Source organism: Copadichromis virginalis, linkage group LG3 (genome assembly GCF_057382275.1).
Source record: "Copadichromis virginalis isolate Kocher_CV1m ecotype Utaka linkage group LG3, C_Virginalis_male_GT1.1, whole genome shotgun sequence".
Taxonomy (NCBI): domain Eukaryota; kingdom Metazoa; phylum Chordata; class Actinopteri; order Cichliformes; family Cichlidae; genus Copadichromis; species Copadichromis virginalis.
In genome coordinates, this window is record NC_140620.1 from 15,042,307 (window position 1) to 15,053,009 (window position 10,703).

At 40.6% G+C, this 10,703-nt stretch overlaps 1 protein-coding gene and 1 pseudogene across 1 annotated transcript in view; both read right to left on the reverse strand.

Moving 5' to 3' along the window:
• Positions 1-1,521: 1,521 nt before the first annotated feature.
• Positions 1,522-4,280, reverse strand: LOC146712992 (uncharacterized; annotated as a pseudogene).
• LOC146712993 (uncharacterized) overlaps positions 3,987-10,703 on the reverse strand; it is a 15,456-nt gene continuing 8,739 nt past the window's right edge. The window contains exons 3-4 of the mRNA XM_085446098.1: positions 8,376-8,485; positions 3,987-6,307 (exon numbers count right to left, since the gene is read on the reverse strand). Coding sequence (XP_085302224.1) covers positions 4,733-6,307; positions 8,376-8,393 — 1,593 coding nt within the window. The 5' untranslated portion in view covers positions 8,394-8,485 and the 3' untranslated portion in view covers positions 3,987-4,732. The remainder of the gene's footprint in view (positions 6,308-8,375; positions 8,486-10,703) is intronic.

Below are 10,703 nucleotides of genomic sequence, written 5' to 3' on the forward strand. Positions count from 1 at the left end.
CTGATAATCATCACCAATGTTCCCTCTAAACTGCGCGTGTGCTCAATTGCACACTGCTGGCACGGTGTCTGTGCAGAAAAAATCTGTGTTGCACATAAAATTAAATTCTAACCGGAATTGAAATTAAAGTAAATACGTTAACAATTCTGTTTTGCAGTGTTAGTCAGTAAGTGACTGGCTGCTCCAGTATGGGATTAGAACAATGGCACCTCATCCCATAGTCCAGCCAATCACGTGATTCAAATTCGTATATGCGCAGCTAATTAACGTCGTTGACAGGCTATGACAGCGTCCTTATGTGCCGACACCGGTGTTTTAGCTAGCAAAGTGGCGTGGCTAATGTGGAGTGAAGCCACGTTAATGAACACATGTACAACCATTGGAGATGTGAGCAGGACAGATGGAACAAGTGACGTAAAAAGAGTGGACTTTATACCAGTTTTCAAATTGTGTTGATAGGCCACATAAAAAACAGAGTTGTGTTTAAAAAAAAACCTCCAGTGTTTGGTTTTCTTCCAGAATATTGTTGTTTATATTTACTGGGGGAAGAAATGGTAAAAACGGCATTTTATAAAGAAAACGTTATAAAACACTCTCCGCCTGTGAGCAAAGACAAAACCAAAACACCCCACCCTTTCCCATTGGTCAAAAAATGTACCATGCCGATCAATCAAAACATGGCATTTGGTTGTTAAGAAACAGAAGTTGTTAAGAAGAGGAAAATTTAGGCGTGACGGCAGTGTTTTGAGATGTGAGAGATTTGCAACGTTTAGCGCAAATCTTGTGTAGTTAGTGTGTAGTGTAGTCAATAGTTTTGTTGTGTGTGTCAGAACAATGAGGCGGCTGCTAAATGTTACGGGAGTGATACATCTCCTGTTGTCAGGCCTGCAGGTATCAGGCTTTTGATGTTCTCCTTTATCTCATAGTGGACAGAAATTATTTTTTGGAGAGGCACAAATAATTTGTGTGGCATCAGATTTGATGCAGAACACCTGATTGTTCTGTAAATAGTTTGAAATGTTTAAGAAAAATCCCTTAGCAGCATTTTTAGGTAAACAGCTGCAAAAATCTTTGTTGTTTGCAATACTCAGTAACTTTTTTGAAGAAGTAACTATATAATTAATTGCCCAGCATTGGTCTTTATATATTGTATTTTGCAGAGAGAGTCATAAAGTTTCAAAGTGGTGCTCCATGAGAGTCCTGTAGACGAGACGCAGCACGATCCTGCATTGCAACTGCAAACCGCTGTTGCAATGCAGGAACATCTGCTTTATTGGAATGTGTGAGATGTTAACCACAATGACTCTTAAAAACACTGTCTCAAAGCTTCATGCCAACAGCATGTTTTTAAGAAAAATCAAACAAATTTTCCTTCAAGATCATTTTAGAGTTTTTAATTAGCTGCAGGATCCTTCTTCAGTGTGAGTGGAGAACAGCCAAGTCGCCTCCTGTGATAAACCTCCACATGTACCACTGAAAACAGTTAAATTAGTTTGAATCGGAAATAATGGGTCAAACTACTTGTTCTGAGACCATTTCTTTATTTTTCACACCAAACTGTTTAATAAGATAAACTCTACACAGACTTCATCAAATATAACTAACACTTTAACATTATCAGGATTTCATAATACAAACTTCAAATCAACAAGAAAACAGCTGCAAACATGTGGATCAAAATTCATTAAAAAAACAACATGTGGACTTCAAGGACTAAATACACTAAAGTGAAAGGAGGAGCAAAAAATAGAGGTTTAACAGAATTTGAATTAAGTAAAAGTAGTCACCTGTGATCTTTAAAATGGTTCTGATGTGTGCTGCTGTTTTTAACTTTCAACATTTCTTTGCTGCCACTGTGAATAAGATTGTGTTCTTTGCCTAATTGAATAAAGGTTACACAGCCTCACTGGTTCATCTTCTGGTACAAACTGGTATTACATGGAAGTACAGCCCAAAACCAGTTTAGCTTGAGTTTCTTTTTTTCTGGACATAACGTCACGGCAGGTGTTTTTTCAAAGCTGGTGGACAGATTTAGTTCATTTTGGAGGCTTTAAGAGCAACTGCTGTGAAAATATTTGTAGTTTTGGGAGAAAATGATTTAAGAGAAGATTTTACCACAGCAAAAGATTAAATATGAATGAAGGATTGAAATTGCATATGCATATGTGGCAGGACGAGGTAGAAATAAAGAAAATACTCTTTGCAGTTTTAAAAAGACAACGCTACCCTGGGAATTTCACCCAGAGAATACTGAAAGTAACACTAAATCACCAGGAAGGCACTTAGGTTCGCTATACTCAGTCCAGAGACGAGGTTCAATGAGAAACAAATTGACAATTTATTAATAATTATTTAAAACACCATATAAAAGCACAATCATAAATATTCAAGTACAAATATGCTTAAAAAGGTATTCAGAGCTGAGGCTTACCAGTGGAGGGGCAGGGATGCCACACACAAACTAAAGAAAGAAAACACACCCAAAAAACAAGTGCAGCACACGATCACACACTCACACTAATAAACTAAACAAGGCAGGTGTGTGCACTCAAGGGATCCCACCACCAAGGCACCCTAGTCTCCTCCACGTCGGCACTCCGCATCTGAATAAAAGAAACAAAGAAAATTTTAATATATTACAACAAACTAATGTGTAGCGCCGGGGGATAACCCAACTGCAGGACCACACTGGTGATCTACAGCTAGAAAAAGGGCCTCCCACCAGTGGTGTAACAAAAATCCAAACTACAAATCAAAAACAATAAAACAACATACAATCTGGATAAAACTCTAAAATCTGGAGCAAACGGAATCGCCGTACTGCTCCAATTTGCCGTCCACACGACGAAAAGTTAACAGTCAATCAATATGCACGGCAGCTGACTCCGATAACCGGCATGCATATGGCCGTTGTCCACGCCGACATCCACTGTAAAAGCTGACAGCAGCAGGGAAAGAAATCTCGCAACGGGAACAGACGGTAAAAGTACAGCAAGGCAAAGCAGCAGCACTTCAGTTCGCGTAGCTTGGCGCAAAACTAAGGCCCACACTTCCTGCGAAGCATAATAAATAATTACTATAAAAGAACAATAGAAGGCACAGAGCGTAACAAAAGTTGATTACGTACCAAGTAAGCCGTGTCAAAGAACGTAAGCAGAATAGCTCAGAGGAGGCTTCTATAGCTACGACCAGCCGCGATGGAGGCTTCAGAAGAATAACCCGCAAATGATCTCTACCACACCAAAGGGAAGTCAGGTGACCAAAAAGGAGATCACAGGCAAGCGACGCAGGGACACTCAAATGGCCACTATTTATACCAGCGCCCCCTAATGTGCCAGGCTGAAAGTGGGTTGGACCGAGGGATAACATTCATCCTGCCACACATATCTATACATGCAGCTTCCTAAATGTATAATTCAGGATTATTCACTGCAGGTCCAGAAATCAGAGCTACCTCATCAGATCCAAGTGTGACATCAGCTGACACTCTTTACAGGAGATTCCATCTGAACTCTGTGGAGCCTGATCTCAAAGTTTTTAAGTCTGACCCTGAAACCAGAAGAGGATCTTTCTCTCTCTTCAGATTCATTGTGATCCAGTGATTTCAGTCCTGCATGATCAGGCTGATGTTTGCACAGAGCAGATAATGAAGTGAAGGTTTTTGCACATTGGTAACAGTGAAACAGTTTATTTACAGTGTGGGATCGTTTGTGTTCGGAGTATGAACTGAGATTCCTGAAACTCTTGTCACACTGGTCACAGCTGAAGTTCACTTCCATGTGTGTTCGTTCATGTTTGTTACAATGACCTGATCGTGAGAAGCTTTTGTCACAGTGTCTGCACTTGTATGGTGTCTCTCCTGCAGTGGTGAAAGATGACCCACACTGGTCACAGATGTGCTTTTTGACCACACTGTGGAAGAGGTCATGTATTTTTAATGTACTTGGTGTGTGGAAGCCTCTCCCACATTCTTTGCAGTAGTTCATTTTGTCTCCAGTGTGTCTACGTTGATGTGCTTTTAGGTCCCGTTCGTGATTGGATTCGTGATTCCACAAAGGTCAAAGAGAAACGCTTTCCCACCACCACAGTGACGACAGGGTTGAGAAATGGATCCATGTTCTTTGCTCCACTTCTAAACAAAGACATTGTAAATCAGGGAATTCCTTCAACGTTTTTATCCTGAACGTCGCCTGAAATAAAAAGCATCTCTGCCAACGTCCAATTACATTTTACTGTTTACATTACAACACTCAGCTTACTGAATGAAAATGAGTCTTCATTGTTCAAAACAGTTCATTCAGTATAACTCCATAAGTTTACTGATCAGACTTTTTCCAAACAATCAGGTTAAAATTACAAGATAAAAAATAAATACATCCTCACAGTAACTGCACTTCTAGAGTTACTTTCTGGTGTGGATCTGTTGGTGTTTTTTCAGCTGATTTGGAGCTTTAAAAGTCTTCTCACACAGGTCACATTTATAAGGTCTCTCCTCAGAGAGTTGTTGTAGCTGTGCATCGGTTGTAGACAGTTTCCCACACTGATCACAGCAGGAAACATCAATTCCAGTGTGAATCCGTAGGTGAATATTTTGGTACTGTTTGTCACTGAAACTTTTTCTAAAAAAGTCGCAGCTGTACGCCTTAATTCCAGAGTGGGTAACTAGATGCCTGTGTAAGTCGCTATTTAGAGCAAAAGCCTTACCACACAATTCACAGTTGTGTGCTTTAAATCAACTGTGGATGAGTTGGTGTCTTTTTAAGGTTCCAGCCTCGGTAAAAGACTTTCCACACAACTCACAGCTGTACGCTTTAACGCCACTGTGGATGAGTTGGTGTCTTTTTAAGTTTCCAACCTGGGTAAAAGACTTTCCACACAACTCACAGCTGTAAGGTTTAAATCCACTGTGGATGAGTTGGTGTGTTTTTAAGTTTCCACCCCCGGTAAAAGACTTTCCACACAAGTCACAGCTGTAAGGTTTAAATCCACTGTGGATGAGTTGGTGTGTTTTTAAGTGTCCAGCCTCGGTAAAAGACTTTCCACACAAGTCACAGATGTAAGGTTTAAATCCACTGTGGATGAGTTGGTGTCTTTTCAAGCTTCCAGCCAGGGTAAAAGACTTTCCACACAAGTCACAGCTGTAAGGTTTAACTCCACTGTGGATGAGTTGGTGTTTTTTCAAGTCTCCAGCCCGGGTAAAAGACTTTCCACACAACTCACAGCTGTAAGGTTTAACTCCACTGTGGATGAGTTGGTGTTTTTTCAAGCTTCCAGCCTCGGTAAAAGACTTTCCACACAAGTCACAGCTGTAAGGTTTAACTCCACTGTGGATGAGTTGGTGTTTTTTCAAGCGTCCAGCCCGGGTAAAAGACTTTCCACACAAGTCACAGCTGTAAGGTTTAACTCCACTGTGGAAGAGTTGGTGGGTTTTTAACCTTCCAGCCCGGGTAAAAGACTTTCCACACAAGTCACAGCTGTAAGGTTTAACTCCACTGTGGATGAGTTGGTGTGTTTTTAAGTTTCCAGCCTGGGTAAAAGACTTTCCACACAAGTCACAGCTGTAAAGTTTAACTCCACTGTGGATGAGTTGGTGTCTTTTCAAGCTTCCAGCCTCGGTAAAAGACTTTCCACACAAGTCACAGCTGTAAGGTTTAACTCCACTGTGGATGAGTTGGTGTTTTTTCAAGTCTCCAGCCCAGGTAAAAGACTTTCCACAGAAGTTACAGCTGTAAGGTTTAACTCCACTGTGGATGAGTTGGTGTCTTTTCAAGCTTCCAGCCAGGGTAAAAGACTTTCCACACAAGTCACAGCTGTAAGGTTTAACTCCACTGTGGATAAGTTGGTGTTTTTTCAAGTTTCCAGCCCAGGTAAAAGACTTTCCACAGAAGTCACAGCTGTAAGGTTTAACTCCACTGTGGATGAATTGGTGTTTTTTCAAGTGTCCAGCCTCGGTAAAAGACTTTCCACACAAGTCACAGCTGTAAGGTTTAACTCCACTGTGGATGAGTTGGTGTTTTTTCAAGCTTCCAGCCTCGGTAAAAGACTTTCCACACAAGTCACAGCTGTACGCTTTAACTCCACTGTGGAAGAGTTGGTGAGTTTTTAAGCTTCCAGCCAGGGTAAAAGACTTTCCACACAAGTCACAGCTGTAAGGTTTAACTCCACTGTGGATGAGTTGGTGTCTTTTTAAGTCTCCAGCCTGGGTAAAAGACTTTCCACACTCATCACAGCTGTAGGTTTTCTCTCCTTTTCTTCTGTGAGGTTTGTCGGCCTCCTGAGAGCGCTGACTTCTCGCTCCATGTTGGTCCTGCAGTGACAGAGATACAAACAGAGGCAGTGAGTGAAATGCAGTCGTGGAACAAACTGAAACTCCCTCCATTGGTGGAATCAAACATGTCAACAAACACATTGTAGGTGTGTTTCCACCACCTTCTGGTGGCAGTATCACATTACAATGATGTGCTACAATGAGAGTTGTAATGAAAATGACATTATTGAAGAAATATTGATCAGCAGAGAAAATCTTTTACGCATAAGAAATTTCAAGTTCAACTGATGATATTGTTGTTTCAATGTATGCTTATAAAAAAAGATCTTTGTATTTTCTTGTAACTTCTGTGGTTTCTGATTCGAATGTAGAGTCTGTATATATGGATGAGCTGTCATGGTCTCCGTGCCTGCCCGGTCGGCCCCACAAGGCTACAATTGCTGTTGCTGTTTTCTCCCTCTCTGCCTGGGCGGAGCTCACTGTGGGCTCCTGCCCTTGGCCCACACACACACCTGACAACACTCACCCATCATCACCGGGAGCACTATTTTAGGCTGAAACACAGATCCTCTCGTCGCTGGATGATTGTACCCCTAACGTTAGTGTTCTCACAGCTCTTGTGCTTCATATCCGTGACTTGTGATTTGTTGGTGACCTGCCTTCTCGTCTGCTTCAGATCTCCCCCCCCCCCCGGACCTGCGACCTCCCTGCTACGGGAAAGTGTGTGAGTGTGAGCGGAGAAGACGTGAGCGAGTTACCCTGTGATTCCCCCCGGAGTTTTTGGATCCCTTCACTGTACATTTATTGCACTGCACTGTAAATAAACCACACCTTGGAGATACCTTACCGCTCTGCGTTGAATCCCTGTACCAGATCGTGACATGAGCCCAGGATGCAAAAGATAAAGCTGCTGTTATCATGTTTTTAAAAACACACCAGCTTTCAGTAATATTGTAACTAGGGATGCAACGACACCCATTTTTCCAAACCGATACGATACCGATACTTGGATCTGAGTACTTGCAGATATTGAGTACAAAAACCGATACTTCTACCACACACAAGTTAAACTTAACCAGTAGTAAAGAAACGACCCCAGGCAACTCTTTAACACAAACGAAACGTTTACTGAACACATCACAACACATCCCTTTTTTAAACTCAAATAATATTCCAATTCCTTAACCAAATGAAATACACTGTACTGTATAAATGAAATAATTCCCTTTCAAATTATATTACACAACCCAACTCATGTTATCACCTTTTGGTAAGTGACTCACTAATATACACTCCAAAACACGTTATATAAATCCACTAAACACACAATATTCACACATGGGCCCCACACACACTCACATTCACACTTGTTGCAGGCCTGTTTGCTGCTCACGCCAGACGATGGAGAAAAATCCTCTTCTCCCCAGTAAGAGCACAAAAGTCTGACTTACAGTTACGTTGCTCGGTAGGTCACCGTTCACCAGTCCCACACTAAATCCACTCCACGGTGGTGCGACCGTTGAAACAAAAAGTCACTTCACCCACACTCTGTTGTGAAGCTCTCACACGGTTAGCTTTCTAGTCACACACTCTTTTGTGCTAGTTAACCTCAGTAAAACTAGCCGAGTCTCTCACTTTGGTTCAGCTAACCTCGTGCATCTCTCTATGCCGTTCTCTTCTCCTCCTCCATTGCAACAGATACACAGGTCCCGTTTTATGATACCTTCATGGGCCTCCAGAAAATTAGAACTCTGAACAATATTTAAACTCCATTCAGAGTTACATACCATAAAATAATACTTTATGATTAACATAACAGTTTGATTGCTCTAATTACCTGTATTTACCTTGTGACATATTACAGGGCAAATTACATTCTGGGTACAGTTACATCACATAACATCAACTGTGAACACCTTATGTTACCGTGGCATTTAAGTCCATGGGAATTATGAGTATCTACTCCCAAATTCCCATCCGGGCTACATTATTATCGGTTCATGGTATCGCTTAACTTTTACGAGTATGAGTACACACACATTTTACAGTATCGGCCCCGATACCAGTATCGGTGCATCCCTAATTGTAACTGTGATATTTTTCTCACCTTTTGTGTTGAAGTCATTGATTGTTTCCTCCGTAGTGACTGAGCTGAGTCCAAATGGATGAAATTGTTCCTCCGTTGCACCACCAGACTCTTCTCCTCCTGTTAATCACCTGGGGGACACACACACAGCAGGACTTGTAAAAAGAGTTTTGATAAACACAATGCTGGACAGCAATGCTGTCATGTACACAAATATTATATATATATATATATATATATATATATATATATATATATATATATATATATATATATATATATATATATATATATATATATATATATATATATATTAGAGCAGGGCGATATGGCCAAAAATATTTATCACGATATATATTTGAAAATTTGCGATAACGATATAACCGACGATATAATTGATGCGAGACAAAATACAACTCCACAATATTACTAGCGCAAAAAGACAACCTTCCATTTATTTTCACTTAAACAAGAAGCTGGTTTTTATGTACATTAAAGCTTTATAAAAATGTAACAGTGCAAATGCAAATTCCTTGCTGAAAGTTTAACCAAAAGGCATTTCCAGTAGAAATGGGCTGACATATCCTGAGCATAACCATGTATAATATCCACTGAAGTTAAAAAGAGGTGCTTTGCAACATTAAACTGCAGTGTGCAGTACGCATTTTTCGGACCATAAGGTGCACGGGATTATAAGGCACATTAAGCGAAACAAAGCAGTCAGATAAATCAAACTTTATTAAACTCATTCTTCTTGCTTCCTCCACTTCTGTACCATTGATTCATTAATGTTGAATTCTCTGGCAGCTGCTCTATTCCCATGTTGTTGCAGTATATTAATGACTAACCTCGTATTGTGGATGGATTATCTCAGTTGTTCTCCTGACTGAAGTTTGGTACGTTTACAGTATCCTGCCATGCGATTGCATTTGTCTCTAACCATGAAGAACCTTCACGTTAACTTTTATAAGTGGAAAAGTGTTAGTGTTCGTCCTCCAGCTTCACTGTTTATGTTATGCTAACATAGCTGTGTCGCTAGCGATCACGTAGCACATCATTATATACCAGCTAGCCCAACTTCAGTAACCCTACAAACGTCAATGCTGTTTAGTTTCCTGTCTTCATTTATGTTGGAAGTGATAGCAGAGCTGTACGTTTGATTTTTTTCAGAAATCTCTCCGTCAGAACGTGCTATATCATGCTTAGGTAACTAGCGAAACGAGCGAGCTAACTTCCGCTAGCTTCCTGCTAACTTCTAACTCCGTTAAATGTAATAACTTTTGTTTTCATGGATGCCTGGAAGTTAAACTTTATAGTTACACCTGGTAAAGCAGCAATGCTGATCGTTTTATTAAAGATGAAAGAATTTAGACAGTTTTTAACTCTAAGTGATGCTGCAGTGTTGTTTGACCTGAAGCATACGGAGTTTAGGACCCAGATTACTCCCAGATTTAAGAGCATCTTAGTCCGACAAATATGACAATAACGACGGCCGCTTGCATGTTCTGCAAAAAAATGTGCTTTGTTGTGTATCTGACGGACAAACACCAAACCAGTTCCACATCACTGAAGTTGCACCATTTTTACAAACCAATTCTGGTTCATCTGTTTCACTCAACACTCGGCCATGTGCGTATGAAAACAAAGGCACTGCGCATGCGCGTTTTACTCCCATTCTATCGCGATATTTCATTTTCCTATCGTTGCCTAACATTATACCGGTATTACCGTGAATGGTATAATATGGCCCAGCCCTAATATATATATATATATATATATATATATATATATATATATATATATATATATATATATATATATATATATATATAGCTAGGCGAGTGGCTCCAGCAGATCCCAGGAACAACATCGGAGATCTCTGTCCAGAAGAGCGCAGTCCTGGGAACAGCTAAGATACTGCGCAGGACCCTCAAGCTCCCAGGCCTCTGGTAGAGGACCCGAGCTTGAAGGATAAACCGCCCGCAGGGGCGTGCTGGGTGTTATATATATATATATATATATATATATATATACACACATAGTGGGGCAAAAAAGTATTTAGTCAGCCACTGATTGTGCAAGTTCCCCCACTTAAAATGATGACAGAGGTCAGTAATTTGCACCAGAGGTACACTTCAACTGTGAGAGACAGAATGTGAAAAAAAAATCCATGAATTCACATGGTAGGATTTGTAAAGAATTTATTCGTAAATTAGGGTGGAAAATAAGTATTTGGTCACCTCAAACAAGGAAAATCTCTGGCTCTCACAGACCTGTAACGTCTTCTGTAAGAAGCTTTTCTGTCCCCCACTCGTTACCTGTATGAATGGCACCTGTTTGAACTCATCA